General features: G+C 43.6%; 1 protein-coding gene across 1 annotated transcript in view; it reads left to right on the forward strand.

Annotated features, from left to right (window-relative positions):
* Positions 1–20,937, forward strand: part of HHLA1 (HERV-H LTR-associating 1) — a 41,024-nt gene that overhangs the window by 15,680 nt on the left and 4,407 nt on the right. Inside the window, exon 13 of the mRNA XM_043541901.1 lies at positions 20,626–20,782. Within this exon, the coding sequence (XP_043397836.1) occupies positions 20,626–20,782 (157 nt within the window). The remainder of the gene's footprint in view (positions 1–20,625; positions 20,783–20,937) is intronic.

Genomic DNA, 20,937 nt, shown 5'->3' on the forward strand with positions numbered 1-20,937 from the left:
CTTTATCTGGGGTTTTATCTGGTTCATTTTACAGCCAGCCCCAAGCTGAGAAATTCAGAGCTGAATTTGAGCCCTCTCTACGTTCAGGGGTGATTGGATCATGGGTTTTATTTCTGGCTCATCCCTGCCTTTGTTCCAAATTATTCATGGAAGAAATACAGGAGATGAAAACAAGGCCAGAGGAAATTAACTCTGCATCTTGAAGCTGCATGCCCTGCTGCAGTTCTTGTCCCTGCTGGTTCCACATTTAGGCCTCAGTATGTATAGCTAGCACTCCTACTTGAGTCTCCTGGCTGCGGTGAGCCATACAGAAGCTAAGGGAAACCAAACTGTAAAGATGGTTTCCCCAGCTGCAGTCAGTGACTAGCAAAACTCAAAGGGTTATTGAGGTTTGGGCTGGAGAAGGACTCACGTATTTAGATACATCTTATCTTGACCCATGGGGGTGCCTCCTATGACAGAAGAGTGGAATGTGGTGGTTTCGGGGTTTTTAATCTTGATTTTCACTTGATCTTAATTCCTTCCCTGTCTGTCGCCTGGTCTGGAATGTGAATACCTCATTTTAAGACTGTATGTTGATTTAGGCTAAACATTTTCAGAGCCACTTAAGCCACCAAAGTTAATGGGAATTTGGCATCCAAGTCCTCCAGGCAGCTTTGAAAAACTGAGCCTTAATCTCACTTTATTTGACTCATATGAGCTATCTTTTGAGAGCAGCCATTGAACTCAGTTCTCTAACGATACTTGTTTTTATAATGTGACTTTCAAGCTGGAGCACCCCAGGGTGCCTTTTCAAAGGGCTCACTTCAGCCACCCCTCGGGTGGAACATGAAAGCTGTTTAACAGTGCACAGCAATACTGCACAACAGTGTAGGACAGGGTGTGAAAAAGAAAAGCATGTGTGACTGGAACAGTGGAAGGTATTTAATTAAGCAGCATGCAAATTCACCAGTTAATATCTAGCCAGGACCACAGTGGTTCATTCAGAAAGAGCCCTGGGATATTTGATGACCATGAGTATTCAAGACCTTGATTCTACTGTTCATCATAAAGCAGTGCAGCATCGTGCCCCCAGACTGGTGCTAGCACCTTTGGCTAGTCAGTAATGCAGAGAAAAGAATGTGACCTACTGAATCATCAGACCACGTACCACAGCACCAAGTTAGTCTCCTGACCAGCTGCTGACACATCCCTATTTAGCTTGGTGCCATATGACCTGGTCCTGGCACAAGATGGAATGGCTGCAGACGTTTTGCTGGTGCTTAATAGATTTTGAATGGTTTTTTCCCTCTCCCACTGGATTCACACCAATTTCCTGCCTAGTTACCATCAAATTCCAGAAAAGTTACTTCTCTTTTCATTATTCATACTCATTTAATTCTCATTCTCATTTTTGAAAATAGCCCATAATGACCGTCATGGACCTTCTCCCAAACAGGCAACACATCTCCCAGTCTGAAGACTCCCACCACAAAGCACACATCCACCTCTCCTCCTGACATGTATCTCTGCTTCCCACTGGACCCTGCCTACATTCAATCTGCCCACCCTACTCTGCTTCCTCTCTATGCCCAGTGGGGCCACCACCCCACTTTCTGGCTCCCTACTAGTCTTTCTCCCCTTGGTCTCCAGCAGCCGAATACTCCTCGTTGTGACCTACCCTGTCATGCTGGTCCTCTTTGCCCTGTGCTCGCCCACAGGCAACCCCCTGTCGTCCCCTGCGGATAGCTGCTCCATTCCAGAATTGCCATGGTCAAAAGCCAGAAATGATGGGCTGAGTGTGCTTTCATACTTCCCGCCCCTAGGTTAATATGTGAACTGTTTTTCCATGACATGAAATTCACTCATCCTGTCTGCTAATTAAAGCCGGTTAGGGTGATGTGATGCAAATTTATCCCATGTCTTTTATATTTCAAAGCACTCAATGAGCCAGACTCTGAGCTCTCCATGTCCTCTTTTGCTCCGCTTTGTTTTTTGTTCTTCAGTTATAAACTGCTCCTGAGAAAGGAAATTCGGTGGAGCCCATGAGGCTACTTCATGTGGTCAAAATGAAATGATTTCTGTGTTCCCAGAGAAAAGCCGTACTGTCAGGTGTGGTGGCAGTGTTTCTGCTTTGAGGCAGACCTTGTCTGTTTTGAAGGGTGATATTAACCACCGAGCACTGCTGGGCCTGAAGAGTTAAAGCAGCTGTTCCATGGTTTCTGATGATAAATGTAATTTTATTGTGTGGGAGGGCACCGTAGGGTGAAGAACACCTAACCCAGCATTCAGAAGTGAAATAAGTGGTGGGAATGGGGCATCAGGCACATGAAAGCTCAAGAGTTTCTTAAAGCCACTTTCTGTAAATGGAATCCGAAGAGGCTTTTTGCAGACAGAAGTCATTCCACAGATAAGAATCCCCAGCATCCACAGGAATTGCCATAGTGCATCAGACCCATGGTCTTGTTTGACCCCCATTACCACAGTATTTGAGCACCTCACAGTCATTCATGTATTTTTCCCTCAGAACACCTCCATGTAGCAGGGCTGTGCCACTGATGCACACAGAAGCCAGCTGACGTGCTCATGGTCATACAGGAAGTCCCTGGTGAAGCTGGGAATGGAACTCGGGTCTCCCAACTCTGAGGCTAACACCTCAGCCACTGAGCCTTCCTTTCTGTCTAGCCTACTAGCTTGTTTCTGACAGTGACCAGCACCAGATGCTTCAGAGGAAATGGGAAGAAGCCCCATAGTAGGCAGATGTGGGTAATCTGCCCCAATGAAGATCTCATCCTAATCCCTAATAATTAGAGCTTGGTTTAAACCCTGAAGTCTGAGGTTTAATATCCGTTCCAAATTTTTTGTAAACATTCCTTATTCTTGTGGATATTCTTGACCATATGAATGGTCATTTGCTGCTTGATTCTTGTTAAATTCTTGGCTTCAAAGTCATCCTGTGCCAATGAGTTTCACTGTCCATACATTGTGTAGAAAAGTATTTCCTTTGATCAGTTTTGAATTTGTCACCTTTTAATTTAATTGAATGTCCCCCTGTTGTGTTATGAGAACAGGATAACAGGATATACCTTCTCTAGATCGTCATTATTGTATATACTTGTGTAATGCATCTTCTGCAAAATATGCTACCTCACTGTTTAACCCTTTCTCCAGTTCATTATTAGACTTGATTTAGGACCCAGATCCATCACCCTGAGCAATGCTGGATAGACCCTCCTGTACACACAGCTCTTACAGCAATTCATCTCAGTTAAGCCCAGTCACATTCTGCACATCCCTGCCCACATTCACTGGCACTGCCTGGTGATAGCTGGGATGATTTCCCTGTGCACAGAGGATCTAATCCTGCTGTCATCAGAGAAGAACATGCATTGGCTTCACTGATTCAGGATCAGGCACCTCGAGTATTAACTGATGTTCATACGTAGCCAGAATCCCAGCTCCATAAATCAACCACTGAATTAGCCATAGACTTTGTCTGCATTAATGTGATGTTATAAAACTATAATGTGGTTTAATATTAGGAGAGGGACTATCATTAAGTCTTTGCACTTTAGATTTAGTCTGGAACAAGACAGGACATAGAAATATTTGTGGATGTCCTATCTATTATTTGGCATGCCTACTTTTCATAGATGGAATGACTGCAAATAGACTAAGGACCACATCAAGGTGGAATTGCTTATATCACCATCCTGCAATTGAATTTCCGAGCATAGACCCCTTTGTCCATGCAGAGCCCCACTGAAGTCAGTGGGATTCTGGAGGGGTCTGCATCAGATGATCCTGTTGCAGGAGTGAACACTTAATGTGTATCAATAAGCTGGCAGTTTACTTTGTGGATATTGATTTATGATACCAATCTAGGAATTTCGGCAGCACTCCTCACCGTCCCTATGCTATTTGAATGCCTGTATGGATGTGAAAGGTCATATATTGGCTTACTCCTGACTTATCTGCACACAGGAGGAAAGATGCAAAAAGCCTGTCTCCTCATATCCTGCCCCAGGCAAAATCTGGCTGCAGTCCCATTTCCGGTGCTCTCCTGTGGGCAGGGACTGCTCTCTTCTGGCACCCCTTGGGGGCCAAGCCACGTCAAAGGGGGTAAGGGAGGGTAGGAAGGAGGTGGGATTATGTCTAATGACTTGTTGAAACTATTGCTGCCAATCGTGTTTTGATTTTCCATAGCATCTCTAGTGTGTTCAATGGGTTCTACCTCTCAGAATTAGGCTGGATTCCTTGCAAAGTGTTATTAATAATAATGTATTTGTTCAGCATTAACAAAATGTTCTGCCCTACACAAGGCACTAAAATGGAGACAGAGCCTGCCCCAAGGAGCTTCCAGTCTAAAAGACCGACACAGGGAAGACAAGATGCATTGGCAAACACACAGCGGAGGGAGGGAACCTGTACAGAAGCAGATTATTCCTTTACCGACATTGACTGTCACTTTGGTTTTCAAACTGGAGAGTGCCCTAGCTGCCGAGCGAATCACATCAAATTAATGTTCTTCCACTGCCTTTCGGAGACGTGACATTCACACTCTCCTCTCGTAATGCTAATGTATCAGACTGAAATCAAAGCCACATTGCAAACTGTGCTCCAGGCCAGGCAGCATTTGAACAGAGTAGTGTACATACTGTTGCTGCCAGTTAACACATATATTTTCTGACCCATCTAAAGTAGGTATGAAACTAAAATGGTGTGAGAGAAATGCTGTGCTTGAGGAGCTATGACAAGGATGCAGGATTTCAGGAGTATGCCAAATATAGTCCCTCTTGCGAAGATGCTTATCTGGCCCTCCATTACCAGAATGTCTGAGTGTCTCACGGGTTTTAATAAGAGAAGGAGGACTTGTGGCACCTTAGAGATGAACAAATTTATTTGAGCGTAAGCTCTCGTCAGCTACAGCTCACTTCATCGAATGCATCCGATGAAGCGAGCTGTAGCTCACGAAAGCTTATGCTCAAATAAATTTGTTCGTCTTTAAGGTGCCACAAGTCCTCCTTTTCTTTTATGTGAATACAGACTAACACGGCTGCCACTCTGAAACAGGTTTTAATGTATTTATTCTCACCACAATCCTGTGAGGTTAAAAAAGTATGACCCCATTTTATAGATGGGAAACCGAGGCACAAAGTAGATTACAGGTCTTGCCTAATTTCACACAGAGGTCTGTGGTGGATCTGGGAAATGACACCAGGTTTCTTGAGTGCTAGTCCAATGTCTTATCCATGAGACCACCCTTCCTACCATATAGTCAGTATAATCCAGTCATGTGTTCCAGGTTGTGTGGGACCAGATGTCATATGGTATAGGCCTGGTCTTGCTCAGCTTGGCTTGTGGGGGCTGAGGGAGCTCTACATGGGAGAGCTACATAGGATCAAGCCCTCGAGGTAGGTCTCAGGTGTAATGTGAGAGTCTGGTCAAGGGCCAAATGCTTCCAGCCCTTAAGCAGAGCTGCTACTATGCCATAACTTCACACTAGCATGCATGACTGCACTTCTAGAATGACAGGTTTCAGAGTAGCAGCCGTGTTCGTCTGTATTCGCAAAAAGAAAAGGAGTACTTGTGGCACCTTAGAGACTAACCAATTTATTTGAGCATAAGCTTTCGTGAGCTACAGCTCACTTCATCCGATGCATCCGATGAAGTGAGCTGTAGCTCACGAAAGCTTATGCTCAAATAAATTGTTTAGTCTCTAAGGTGCCACAAGTACTCCTGTTCTTTTCACTTTCTAGAATGGCGTTTGGATGTTGTGGCTAAAGAGTTCTGATTGGTGTGAGTATCGTCTCATCACCTGGGTGGGACAGGGTTTACCCCTGTATTGAAATGTACAAGGCACACATGATTGACATGGATTAGAGAGTAAAGAATAGACTGGTTTGGAATATTAAAAAAGCAGATTAGATTAGACTCTAGAAGGAAGAAGTTTAAGGCAAGAAGGGACCATTATGATCATCTAGCCTGACCTCCTCCATGGCACAGGCAAAGCACCTCACCCAGTAATTGCTGCATCAACCTCACACCCTCTGTTTGAGCAATAGCATCTCTTTATACAGACAGCCGGTCTTGATTTCAAGCCTTCAAATGACAGAGAATCCAGCACAGTAATACCCAATTTGTTCCAATATTTAATTAACCTCGCTTAAAAAATTGCACCTTAGTTCTCGTCTGAATTTGCCTAGTTTAGACTTCCAGGCTGGGGATCTTGTTATACCATGTTCTGCTCAGCGGTTCTCAAACTCTGGGTCAGGCCTCCAGAGTGGGTCACAACCTCTTTTTAATGGGGTCGCCAGGGCAGGCATTAGACTTGCTGGGGCCTGGATCTGAAATCAAAGCCAGAGCCCCACTGTCCTGGGCTGAAGCTGAAACCCAAGGGCTCAGGCTTTGGCTTCAGCCCTGGGTGGCGGGGCTCAGGTTACAGGCCCCCCCTACCCTGGGCTGAAGTCCGTGGGCTTTGGCTCCCACACCTGGGACAGTGGGGCCAGGCTTCAGTCCCACCTCCTGGGGTCATGTAATAATTTTTATTGTCAGAAGGGGGGTTACGGTGTAATGAAGTTTGACAACTGCTGTATAATTAGGAGCTATCCGATACACTCTGTATACAGCATTAGAAAGCAAAGGTATGCAGTAAAATTCCTGTATCCGTCATTTGGGGAAGGAGGTGGGAAATGAGGTGAATGAGTGGGAAATGTCCAGTTAATCTGTGGATGTTCTTTGTAACTATTTCCATAAACACTAACTGAGGGGTTCTCTTATGAAGACCCATGGGTGGGTTTGAGCACATAGGAAATTGAATATGAATAGCTCTGTGGTGCGGATAAATAGGTACCAATACAGTTCCGTAGGAGAGGGAAGCTTTGCGGAAGACCTTGTGGTAGATTAATTGGAAGCATATGGAAAAATAAAACAATGTTTTGACATTGTCAAAGGAAATCGTAGTAGTTTGAAATGGGTTTTTAATAAATCTGAATAAGACAAACTTCCTGTGATAACTGCTTGGTCAAAATAGGGGCAGCAACATGAAGACTCCACAGTTGGGCTGCAATCACTTTTTTAAGGCAAACACTGCTTCCTTGTGGCCCTTTTGTGCTAATGGAGCTGCCTGAGAGATCGAATTGGCACGTTGCATTCCCCACACAAATGTCTCCTAAGCAGTGTGCTCAGTGAAGGTAGAGGGGGTTGCTTTTTTTCAGCAACCCCTGGGCTTTTCATGCAGAGACTTGGAAACAAAACCTTGGTTCAGATTTACTTGGCAGTCTAACAATGATATTTCTGATTTAGGAAAGCTCTTGTGCATACCAACTCATACTGTCTTCAGCCGGCTGGTTATTGATTCACAACGAGCCCTTCTCTAAATGTGGGCGTCTGCATGTGTGTCGTGCAGCTGTTACTGCAAACATCCAATTTTCTTTAGTCAGGCACGATCACACTTCTTGGGAGCGTTAACTTTCTAAGTACATCTTAGTATATTTTGTTCATTTGGTTTTTGCCTTTATGGGAGTTTGGAGCCAGTGCTCTGTGCTCTCAGCCATTTTTGTGGGTTTTCCCAAATGCTTGGGCACTGTACTCTGTACTTGCGCTTTTCTTATTTTAATAGTACTCTCTCACTTGGTCTACACTACACGGTTAGGTCGACCTAGCTGTGGATGTGTCTACACTTAAATTTGGCTCCCGTCGATGTAAGTGTCCCGCTACGCCAACTTAACACCTGAGTGGCAGAGGGCCAGGGCTGATGTAGTTAGGTTGACGCAGTGATAATGTAGATGCTGCGTTACTTACGTCCACTGTTACTGGCCTCCAGGACCTGTCCCACAATCCCCCACATTGACCCCACTGGTTACAGTTGCAAACTCTGCTGCCTAGACAGGAAGCTGCCCTGCCCCTCTAAAGCCCACGAGTTTTTGAAATTACTTGTCCTGGTTCCCCACTTGGTGAGCACACCCGGCAACTCTCCATTGTTGAGTTGAACGGCCCAGCTGACCATGCCGGCTACACACTGCAGACACGCTCCTGGCTGGAGTAGGCAGGAAATATTGGATTGCTTGTGGTGAGAAGAGGCTGTTCAGGCTGATCCAGCCTTGGACACATGGATATCAACGAGCAGATTGCTTGGGGCATGCAGGAGAAGGGCTACACTAGGGATCAGCGGCAGTGCCGCATGAAAGCCAAGGAGCAGTGGCAGGCAAAACGGAAGGCCAGGGAGACCAACAATCAATCTGGTGCTGAGCCACAGATCTGCTGCTTTTACAAAGAGCTACAAGCCATCCTTTTGCGGAGACCAACCCCAACAACACTGTGGATACTTCAAGAAGTCTGAGTCAGAGGCTTTTTGTGAACAGTGAAGAGGAAGAGGAATATGGGGAGACAGGTGACGTGGGGATCCAGCTGTGCAGCGACCCAGGACATGTTTTTGACTCTACCACAGTCCAGCCAGTCCTAAGAGTCGAGCACAGGCGAGTCCAATACAGGGGAAAGAACCTCTGGTAAGTATGCAGTTTGCTTTGAAATTACAGGGCTGGAGCCCCCAAAGTAGCAGGGCACTGCTGTTGAGTTACTCTTTTTTTTAAACTTGTGCTTGAAGAAGTAGTGCAACCACCACGAGAGGTAGAGTTCCCAGCTACTTTTCATTCTCCTCTGGAGTTAGGCAGAGGGAGGCCATGTAGAGTTATTTGTTTATGTGCACCGAGATGTCCCATGAATACTCTGTAGAGATCTCTGCGATTTCTTCAGCAGGCACCATTGCAGTACCCAGGCTAGCAGCAGCTTTGCACTCTCTGCCTCTGTGACCCTCAGGGGTGAGATACCAGCTAAAGTCACTACTGCCTGTGGGAAATGGTGCCAGTATTGAATGCCATTGCCCCGTATAGCTATATCCACGGCTGTGAGCTATTCCCCCAACCCTCTTCACGGGCCATACTCACCCTGGCAAGTGCTGTGACGGGTGCCGGGCTGTATCAGTCCCAAGGAGAAGTGAGAATGTAGTGTTTACAACTTTGGGGGATCAAGGGGAGTGAGGTCAGTATCCTAAGTTTCGATTTCCATTGGGAATACACTGGACAATGGTACCTCTCTGTGTTGTATTTACAGCTGCTGGTATTGTGGCCTTCAGGGCCTCCCCCTCCATACCCATGGAACGCCTGAGCCAGGTAGGGAGGGGAAAGAAGAGGACTCCAGATGACATGTTCCAGGAAATGCTGCAAGCCTGTGCTGCTTCAGAGAACCAGATTAGGGCCCAGAGGATCACCCTGACAGACAGCCTGGAGAGGAGAAAGGCCCAGGAATCCCAGCAGGAAAAAGAGAGGAAAATGCACCAGCTCATAATAGGGCTCCTCAGTAAGCAACCAATGAAGCTGTAGACTCTGATAGATCTACAGGTCCAAGAATCTGGTGCTCGCCTCCCTCTGTAGCCCATAGAGAACTCAATATCGGGACCTCCCTACCCCATCCCCCACAACATTCCACATGTCATCAGGGGTCACTGCACTATTCCTACCACCCCACCCCGGGAGACACTAAAGACAATCACAGCTTTACATATGCTGACCTGTGAAAGCCACGGTTGGTGTAAGTGTACCTGAAATGGAAATGACTGTTCTTTCCCCCTTCATAAGTTCTGTTCCTTTAATTTATTAAACTTTAAATGCTCTTTTTGAATGGCCTCATTCATGTTATGGAATAAAATTCTATTTTGTTTGGATAAAGAGTCAACTCTATTAGATCACAACATATGTTGTTTGGTGCTGGGCAGGTTTGACATGCTCCAGTTGCCTGTTACTTTTTTGTCACAGAACCATAACATTATTCACAAACAATAGGTGCATTGACAGCATTATATTCCTACATACACAGCAATCACTACAAGAATGCTACCTGGCTGCAAAAGAGCAAGGCTGCAGAGACACACTACAGCCACACACACTGCTCTGGCTCACTATTAAAATGTTCTTTCAAAGCCTCTCTGAGCCATCGAGCTCTGTGCTGAGCTCTTCTTGTATCTGGCTGTTCAAATTCAGCAGACAGTCGCGTCACCTCTGTGCTCCACCCCAGCGGAAACTTTGCTCCGTTTGCTTCACAGATATGCTGCAGGACACAGCAGGCAGCTATAACCAGTGGGATATTTTTCTGTTTCAGATCCAATCTCATAAGAAAACAATGCCAGTGACACTTCAAATAACCAAAGGCACATTCAATTGTCATTGGGCACCTGCTGAGCCTGTAGTTGAAGCGTTCCTTGCTGCTGTCGAGTTGACCGGTGTATGGCTTCATGAGCAAGGGACTGGCTGGGTCTCCCAGGATCACTATTACCATTTCAATGTACCCAATGGCAAGCTGCCAGTCAGGAAAGAAAAGTCGCTGCTTCCAGCTTTCTGCAGAGTCCTGTGTTCTAAAATGCAAGTGTCATGCACCTTCCCTGACCAGCCCACACTGATGTCAGTAAAGCATCCCCAGTGATCCACCAGCAAGCGCATAGCCATACAAAAGTAGTCCTTTCTACTAACGTACTCTGTGGCAAGGTGGTCGGCTGCTTAAATAGGGATACGTGTGCCAGCTATCGCCCAATCACAGTTCAGAAAGCCTGCTGCTGCAAAACCATCCACTACGTCCTGCACATCGCCTGGAGTCACAGTCCCGCCTAGCAGGAGGTGATTACTGGCCCTGCACACTTGCATGACAATGGCGCCTGTGGTGAATTTCCCAACTCCAAATTGATTCCTGCCTGGCTGGCAGCAAACTGACATTGCGCATTTCCACAGTGCAATCACCACTTGCTCCTCAAGAGTCAGTGTCACTCTCATTTTGGGGGTCTCTGCACCGGCAGGCTGGGGAAAGCTCCGCACACAGATCCAGGAACTTGGCCTTGTGCATCCGAAAGTTATGCAGCCACTGCTCGTCATCCCAAACCTGCATGACGACGCAATCCCACCAGTCAGTGCTTGTTTCTCAGGCTCAGAGCTGGCGCTTCACCTTCTCTAGCTGCTCTGTGATCACCACCACCAACCCTGAGTTGTTTCTTTCTATGTCCCACAGCAGTCTTGCCTCCCAGGCAGCGTCATGTTCCCCGTGGCTCCTCTTGCAGCTCTGCGCCCTGTGCGTGCAGCGCTCAGGACAATAGTGCGGAGCTGTTCAGGTGCCACGCCTCTGTTAGAGATGGCTGACGGTGAGGAGGGCCACACAGGTCTGAGGGGATTTTTGAAAAGAAGATGCAAAATATTATGGGATGCAGTAGAAGTGATGGGCTGGAGAACACTGCATTGTGGGAAGTTGCCCCCACGCTCCTAGACGCCCCTCCAAAACAAGGCATTGCAAAAACTTTCTAAAACACCAGGCACTGAGTGGTGGTAAGTTGCACAGTGGGATATCTACCCACGTGCACTGATACAAGTGCTCCTGGTGAGGACGCGCACTGCCGACGCACAGTGTAGCGTGCACGTGCCCAAGCGATGTAATAACTGCGGTTGCTGCATGCCAACGTAACTTAGGTCAACATAATTTTGTAGTGTAGACATAGCCTCGGAGAAGTAAAAATTCAAAGCATTGGAATGTAAACTGGAGCTAGATGATGTACGTTTCTTAAAGAAGTCTAATTTTTCACCTGTGTATAATGCATATTTATAGCTTGAAATTGATAATGTCAGCCATGAAAAGCAATGGAGCTGGACCGGAAGAAGTACTTCGGCATAAAACCCCAAATGATGGACAACCTGTAGCAAGACAGGCAGTGACGAGAAGGAGAGAGAGCAAGCTAGCCTGGGACTTTGGTCATTCTCAGCCGGGAGTTTCTACTGAAACTTACCAGTAGGCAACTGATAAATACCAGACGGTAGAAAGAAGTACTGAATTTAGAAGGCTTCCAGCCCCAGGCAATGATGGTAGGTAGCTAATTATTTTGTCCTTCTTGACCTCTGTTGTTTTTCTTCTGCTTAAATAGATGTAGCCATTCCAAGAGGCAAATATGTCTTACTCCCCATAGCACCCATTGGTTGTCACTGGCAATTAGTGATTAGCATAACTAATGGGTGTATTTTTGGTTTCTTTGTATCGTAGATGGTGAGAAATGAAGAATTTGAGAAGAATTAGGCTCACATACCTGACCATGCTGCAGTTGTTCTTTACCATCAGAAAATGATTCTGCACAGAGATGTTTTTGATTGTGGTGTTTTTTATTGTAAGCTCTGTGTTGTTTGGTTCAGATCAGCTTGGCCTTCTCTGTGGGCAAATCTTGGGTATCTCTAGGACCTCAGAATTGGAGACAGGTTAGATGTCCCTTTAGCAACAACTAGAAATAAAGAAATTCCAGCTAGCTAGCTACTTACCATGGTGTCTTATGAGTTTCTGTAAGGGATCAACAGTGCCCTGGAGACCTTTACCTGAAGCCTTAAGGGAAGGCAACCCTCATTCCAATAATGAGTAATGTGCAATGTTGCAAATACTACAGTAAATCAGAGTGTGGAAAATTCCTTTTCCAGACCTTTGATGTGATCTGATGGTTTATCAGGCTATCTTATAATCGAAATAAACAGTGGTTCAGACAGTGCAGCACCTTGGGCCTCATCCTAAGCACCCAGCATTCTCAGCAACATCAGCACCTCTCAAGATCAGACTCTTTGTATGTAATTAGTTGGGGCTTGATGGAGGCTCAGGGATATGCAGAGTATGGATGGCAGAGTAACTTCAACCCACCAGATCCTGGCACCTGCTAGGCAGGCACCAGACACTTTGTGGGGTGCACTGTTTGGCACTGGGTCTCATCATGGAAAAAGGCTATAGGCAGCCTGTACCATTGTGCAGGAACTTCTGGGGACCCAATGGATGACTCAAGCCTTTGGTATAAAACTGACGTCACCTACAGGATAGAGTAATTCACGTGCCTCATATCTGGGGAAGCACTATTCCAAGAATCCACAAATATATGTATTCTCTGACTTTGTCACATAATTTTGTAAAATGGCAGTGAGAAGAAGAACATGGGCATGGAGGACCTCTTTGTAACAGGTGATGGTAAAGAGATCTCTCTCGCAATGAGTGCCACACAAATGGCATGAATACAGTGGCAGTATTTTTTAAATGAACAGAGTATTATTCCAGAAAATGACTTTTAGCCACTTGCCAGCAGGAGGCAGGCTTGCTTGACACTTCCTTCTGAGGAACCAGATTCACTGTTATGTGAACATTACAAGACGAAATAATTTATATTACAATGTCAATGTTATTAAATACTATAGTTATATTTCTGCTTAGTGAGCTGACCTGCCCTAAGCAGGCAATGAAATCACCACAGCAGAGACAGTTTTCCACTCAGATCTTAATGCTAAGTGATAAAACTATTGTTCTCACCTATCTATATCTTATCCCACAGTGGTCTTGTATGCAGAAAACCAGGGGTGAGAGCAGAGGACTAGCAGGCTACAACTCCTGAGTTCTCTTTGCAGGTCTGTACTCACTTATACAGTGAGGCACTGACTCACTGTATAACCTTTTTGTGGAAAATTCATTTTCATTTAGAACAAAAAGTCAAATTTTCTCACAGAACAGAAATTCCAGTTGGGAAACTGACAGGTTTCATTCTGATAATGTCAAAACATTAGAATAGCTCATCATATATATAATGTTAATATTTTATATATGAAATCAGGTGAGGACATCAAAACAGAACATTTCAACATTATGAAAATGGAACGAAAAAGTTGAAACAGTTAGTTTCAACTTTTTCCCATTGAACAGCTCATTGGAATCAACATATTCCCAAAAAACATTTTGGTTTCAACAGAACTGCATTTTCTAATAGAAAACTGTTCCATCAAAAGTTGTTTGACCCGTTTTAGCCTTGGGAAAATCACTTAAGCTCTGTGAAAGGGGAATAATACTTGCCCACCTTAGCAGAGTGCTTTGAGAGCCTATAAGAAAGGGGCTCTCAATATATTTATATATATGCATTATAAGGTAACTTCAACATCCATTTCAGTACACAGTCTAAGTCTAAAATTCAGACTCAATGTGATGTCGTTAAAGACAGTTTATTAGAACAAGAAACCAATAAGTTTCAGTTGGCATTAAATGGGAAATCAGTAAGTGCCAAATGCTATTAAAGAGACAAGTCCACTGAATTGCTGCAAACCTGTTGTGGGGCAGAGAAACACTTGAAGTGGAGTTTCCACTAAACGAGCTGATATTTACATGCTCTTGCCATTTGAGCAAGTGCTTGTTCAATATCTGAAGCATAGTTTCCCCTGGCCTCTTGACATACAGATGTTTCCAGATGTCAGAATGCTTGGCAGTTTGGGATGCAGGGATAGTCCAATTTTACTGCTAGCTTGGCCAGTTCCAAAGGGGGCGGACGTTGCTTTGAAGTAATCTCTTTCAGATTGACAGCAACTTCATTTCCCTCCTGCCTCTGGATGCCATTTTATATTAAACTTCATGTCAGCACTAGACAACTCAGGCATATTTCAACAGAGCTTCATTAATTCAAGTGCAAGTGGAATGACCTCTCCTATCATATAACATAAGATTGCAGAAACCATACAGAATGTGAGGTATTTGGACCCAAAAATGCAATTACTCTTTCAGAGGGATTATATCCTGTGTGTAAGGAATCTCAAATAGATGTAAGGCCAGATCCTGATCCCAAGCATAAATCCAAGAGCAACTTGATTGAAGCCAGTTAGCTTCAACAGTGTCACCAACACTATACATTGCATCTGCTCCACAACTTTGAGTGTACCCCTCTGTGAATTCCTCCAAATCATTCTCTGTGGGAGGGTGCCCTATAGGAGTCAAGAAGTCACCAACTCTCCCATCACCTCCTCTCTATTCTTTGGTAGTTTTGCTACTAGATCCTTTCCTGGCCAAGGCTGTGGCTGGGACTCCTCATTACTGTTATTTTCCCAGAAGGGAGGGGCTCCATGGGAAATAGAATACAGCTCAGGACTGCAATACATTTTCTGCCTAATTTCTGTAGGGTTGATAGGAGGGAGGGGGGCAGCATTGTCCTGAGCCCCCACCATTACGATCATTGTCTCCCAACTTAGTTCTGGTCTTGCTCCCCTCCACAAGGATCCTGACTCCCTCCTAGGGATTCTTCTGCCGGGTTCCAGGAAGTGGAAATGGGGCCATACAGTTGACCTTTTCTGTCCATGTGGGTCAAAGGAGATCAATGCATAGAGGAGCCGGCAGGAATGATCTAGGCCCCTAACATTGCGTGTGAGATTTTTCCTGTTCCATGAGGCTGCATCACAAGAGCAGGGAGCACAAAAAACTACTTCTCCTTGTCACAAAAACACTTACAAAATAAGTGGCAGAGACACAAAACAATTAACCCACCAGCCAATGTTTAAAGCTTGCATTTTTCGCAACAATTGTATGAGTCTTTGCTGCCATCTAGCCACCTTATCTAGAGTGTTAGTTAAATGCAAATGCATGACAACACAACACAAAAACCATGCAGGGCACTAAAAAGGTGACGCTGCTTGTCTTCCACCACTTTGACTAAAAAACAAAACAAAAAAACTGAACGTTTTTTGGTTTTCAAAACTGAAAAAAACAAAATGTTTCATAAACTGACAATGAAAATGTTTTTCTTCCTTTCTCATCTTTTTTCCCCATTTCTCTTCTCATTTTTTTCTTTTTTGCCACTGAAAAAGACTGGGGGAAAGGGCGTGTTGGGGGGGGGGAGGACCGAAAACCAATTTTTGTGGTTTTTTCCATGGGGAAAAAAGTCACAAAATTTAAAAAAATGCAGAAAATTTTCATTTCTGAATAGAAGCCCTGTATCATAAAAAAGTTTTAAACAGATACATTTTGACTAGCTCTAATAAAGACACACATATCCCATGTTAAAAAAAACCCACAAAAACAAACTAAAACCCCCAAAACCTGACCGTAATCCAACCCTGTGACTGAGCCATCAAGCACTTAAAAATAACCCATGGTGACGTAGCCAGGAATTGTTTCAGCTTTCTGTACTGCAATATGCGGAAATGGCAACTCTACTTCCAGTGAAATGTCCTCCTCTAGTGACATTGACCTGTGCGGAAAAGTCGTCTCTCCACAGGCTTTGTCTACACTGCAAGCTAGCGGTGACCGTCTCCTGTTCATGTGTGCGTACCCACAGTAGTGCTCATCAAGCGAGTCTAGCACTCATACAGATAGTAGTGTAGCCACAGTAACCTAAAACTGGTGAGTAAGTATTTGGCCCATCTCAGCCACATCAGCTCCCAGAGCTACTGCAGCTGCACTGTTATTTAGCCTCGTGCTCGCTTGATGAGTGCTAGTGCACGTATATGGTACACGAGCAGGGGACTCACAGCCCTCGCTAGCTTGCAGTGTGGACGCAGCCTACAATGAGGGCACTGTATACTGTGGAATGGGGGATTCTCTTCTCGTTTACACTGGAGTAAACTGGGGGGAGACTCACAGCTGGTGTAATGTACACTAGCTGTGGATGTACCCCCAGCAGTTGAGCCATTAAAGTAAATAGCGTCACACTGATGTGAATCAGAGAATCAGGGTGACACTAAATAAAAGTGAAGGACACATTTAGATAGTGCTGTAACTTGTGCTTAAAAGTGTTTTTCATGAACCTGGAATGATAAGAGGGCTCCATGCTACTGTGCTGGAATTTCCTTTTTTGTTGGTTTAAAGCTAAAAGATTGTTTCCATTAATGTATGGAGTATTTGCTGGGGATTTTCATGTAATGAGATCTGAAGTGTCATATGCCGTAACTTCTACACATTTCATAGGAAGTGCCATGGTCCGTCTAGTCCCATGTCAAATAGTGGCTTGTACCAGATTTATCAAAGGGAAATATAACCACCTCCCCATAATTCATAACCTTTCAAGAACATACCAGTAGAGAACCTTCTTTCTAACCCCAGGTAATTAGTGGTTTGTTTCTGTTCTCAGAGATGGACGTTTATATCCTTGACGCATTTTTAGCATAGCTAGTGAAAGATTAATGAAATTATTTCCTAACATTAATTTATCATTGTGCAACAGGAGAGCAGGTCAGTACTACCGGTGCAGTGTATCTTTGATAGTGGAGAGGGTGCAGAAGTCTAAAGAGAGGTGGGAAAAATCCCAAAAAGAAACAGGATTCCAATTAATAAAACAAAGACGTTTCTGAAATCCAAATGCTCCACCTATAATAACCCTATGATCGGTCTAGTTTAGTCCTTAAGGCACCATATTTTGGTTTCTGCTGCAATAGGCTAAAAAAAAATCCCTCACCTGTTTCTTGTCACCACACACCATCAGCGGTAAGAGATGGCTAATCAGCTGTGCACTTCACACTATGACTTCCTCAGCTTCGTTATGGCACCATGGGACAGAGAAAATTTTTTACTCATTTCTGATTTCCAGTCTCTGTTGCTCTATTGTAAAAAATTGGACCAGATGTTGATAAGAGATTGCATATTTTGGAGCTTCTTTTTGATAAAAAGTTGGAGTCTTTTTGGAGACCCAGGTACAGAAATTATTAAGAATTGAAGATGAGTTGGTGGAGCAAGAGAGAGATACTGAACCACATAGCCCTACAATGAGAAAAAAATCATTGCGTAAATTTAATAAACAAAAAAGAAAACACAGGAACTAAGGAAACCATATCAGCATCCCAACAGGTCCCACAAAACCCTTTGAAAGTCATGTTAGCTGCAGATGATCCATTTGTATCTCTAGAGTAAATGGTCCAGTAACTCAATGTGAAGAGCACATTAGTTGAAGCTATATTGATATAACAACAACCAAAGATATGGTAATTATTAAATCTAATGCAAAACTTATCAGACCATTGTCTTCATGGGTCCATGAGGACAGGACCAGTGCAGTCACTATGGAATTAAACTATCTGGCCATTACAATTCATCTGAAGTGTGTGTTCTTCTTTGGTATTTGCTTTCATTACCATGGAAGGCTCATTAAGAACATTAGAATGGCCATACTGGGTCAGACCATGTAACCCAGTATCCTGTCTTCCAACGATGGCCCATGCTAGATGCTTCAAAGGGAATGAATAGGACAGGGCAATCATTAAGGTGTTATTTCAGAAGCCTCTGTCATCTCAAGTGCGCTAAGCCTTATCATCCAAAATATCAATTAAAACATAACAGCAGAAGTGAAACTATTGTAATGAGAGAAAGTCTTTTACTAAAACCATCAGAGGCCACCCAGTTGTATCAGGAGCCTTTTAACAAACAAACATGAAACATCTTTAAACCCCACATTTAAAATAAGAGAAAAGGATGGAATCCATCAAAATACCATTCACTTACTGATGGCCACTGCTCCATGATAAAAGGAGCATCAACAATGCGGGGTGTGAACCAGGGCTGTAAGCATGGATTGTGCCTACTGTACGAAGTGAGCTGTAGCTCATGAAAGCTTATGCTCTAATAAATTTGTTAGTCTCTAATGTGTCACAAGTCCTCCTTTTCTTTCTACGGATACAGACTAACACGGCTGCTACTCTGAAGCCAGCCTTCTTCTAGGCACCTGCTAAATAAGGAAACAGTCACCTCACAATGGATAACCACATCATTTGACAATCAACTGACTGGACCTATGATATTGGTACTTGAACTCAGTTTATTTATCCCAAGTCAACCTCACCTCTGAGTTTGTGTTTTTTTGTTGGATAAAAGTTATGATCCTTTGGGCAAAGTCTAATAGTCACCATGTAAACCACCTCCTCATGGTGAAATTCTGTTGTGCTTTCTGAATTGTTTGATTGGTGGGATGTTTTCTATATTTACTGAACAAAATCAATAAAAGTGTTTTAAAAAACAAAATATTTACTTAAAATTTCTGTTTGGATTGGGGGAATATCTGTTATTACTAAAACACAGTTAAAATATTGGCCTGGCTTACCCAGTACAGTGCTTGAGAATGGTATTCCTCAGTAAGAGTAGAAGAGGGACAATCTGGAAAGCTAGAGCCTCACATTGATGGTCTGGTTAATAATGTCACAGAGTGCAGAGAACAGGGATGGGTGGGAGTGGGCAGCCAAAATGTTATTGTTAAAATTTTGCCATCATATTGAAGGGAGGTTTGGTGCCATTTCCCCGCCTTGGAAGGAATTAATTGCGTCTCTGGACACTATGAGATCATCTCTAGCAGAGAATAAAAACTTGCCTCCAGGGCTTGTGAAAATATTTCGGAAGAGCAAATTTTCTTTTCTTTTCTTTTTTTTTTTAAACAAACCAGCTTGTTCCAAAAGGCAGATTTTGTTAAAATGGGTTTTCAGGGTCGGATACCCGCAGATCCATCTATAATGTTTTCTTGTACACATGTGCACCCTTAAATACTGTGCTATGCTATCAATAACTTCAATAAAGTTTTCAGGGAACGAAACAAAAATTTCCGGACAATGCACTTAACATGAAAAAGGCTGTGCAAGGTTTTTCTTCATTATGAGAAAGTGTTTTTATTTAAACAGAGAAACAAGTGACAAACCACTTTCTGTAAGCATATATGCATATCATATATAGGGTTTATTAAAGCCCAATGGGGAAATTTTTGTCAAATCCTTTTGGTAATATAATTGCCAGTGCAAAGCAATCTAGATCTTATCAAACGGATGTTGCATTTGCTCATTATCATATAAATCAAACAAAGAAACAAATGTAACAGCAATGTCTACTCAGTAATATTTCAGCTAGTGTCAAAGCCTCTGCTCTCCTGTTCTTAAACAGATATATAAAAAGAGGTGCAGAAGAGTGAGAGGCTGCCATCTGTGAACTCCGGCAAATTTCAGTCTAAGGGACAAAAATATGAACCAGGTGATGCATTACTTAACAATTCAGATTCCAGCAGAGGAAGAGGAGGTACAGTATCACAACTGCACTGAGAAGCCTCAGTGAATCTAGAGATTGTTGTTAGACCTTAATCATATAGGCATGGGAATTCATGAAGCTAGAACATTCAGTGGAGATGATCAAAACATGTATGGAATACAAATGAAAATGGAAACAATATTACTGTTAAGGCTTCGGGTCAAATTTTCAGCCTACGCTTCACCAAAGACTGTTTAGTCTATATACTCCATATAAGCACCCAGTTCTACCCACAGCTAAGGTATTTAGACTGAGATTTTCAGAGCTGCTTAAAGGAACTGGATGCCCAATTCCCATTAGAATTAATAAGAATGAGTTGTCCAAACCCGGTAAAAATTTCTGCTTTAGGCTGTCAGTGACCTTCTTAATGAATGGATGCAAAACTGTACATCAGGCTCCTTTGTATCCTCTAGAAAGTGAAACCTGGATATAGAAAATGTCATTTATAATGAAATGGAATAAAATTCTCAATTTTTTCAGTGCATCACAATTTGCAAAGCTGCAATTTCAGTTATATTGAACTTCCACTTATAAATGATGCTCTGTAAAAAACTAAATAGGAACTCAATAAGATTATTCCTTAGAGTTATGCTAAATAGGTGTTAGCATGGATTGAACGGAGACCTTCCTATTTTAAAACTTGATCTCACTCAAAGATCTTCCAAATTGTGTACTATGTTTTTCCATTAGTTTTGTCCCACACAGGCTTGGTTTTTATGACATTTAGCGCAATGAACTTGTCAATCAGCATCTTTCCCAAGTATTCACACTAGTTCAGAGTTATATTTCTTCTAGGATGTCCACAGGCAACTCTTAAAGAGCCACCCATGAACTCCCCTCCTGTTACCTTTATGGCTCAAAAGATCAATCCTTGCGTGATGGAGCTGTGTAAATTTTTCCAGCAGTGCCTTTGTGTCAATCAAAGAAGAAATTCAAGAAAAGAAGCCATGAGGTAAATCTAGCCTTCTTTTTGCCATCCTTTACCTTCTTGGGATGCTCTCTGTCACTCTCTCAAAGGACAGTTTCCAATCACCAACCGTTAGTTTTGAAAGTCTGCAAGTCTGGCCCTATGGGACCTTACAATCAAGCATGCAGGGAGGACGCATT

This window comes from Chelonia mydas, chromosome 2, assembly GCF_015237465.2.
Source record: "Chelonia mydas isolate rCheMyd1 chromosome 2, rCheMyd1.pri.v2, whole genome shotgun sequence".
In the NCBI taxonomy this organism is placed as follows: domain Eukaryota; kingdom Metazoa; phylum Chordata; order Testudines; family Cheloniidae; genus Chelonia; species Chelonia mydas.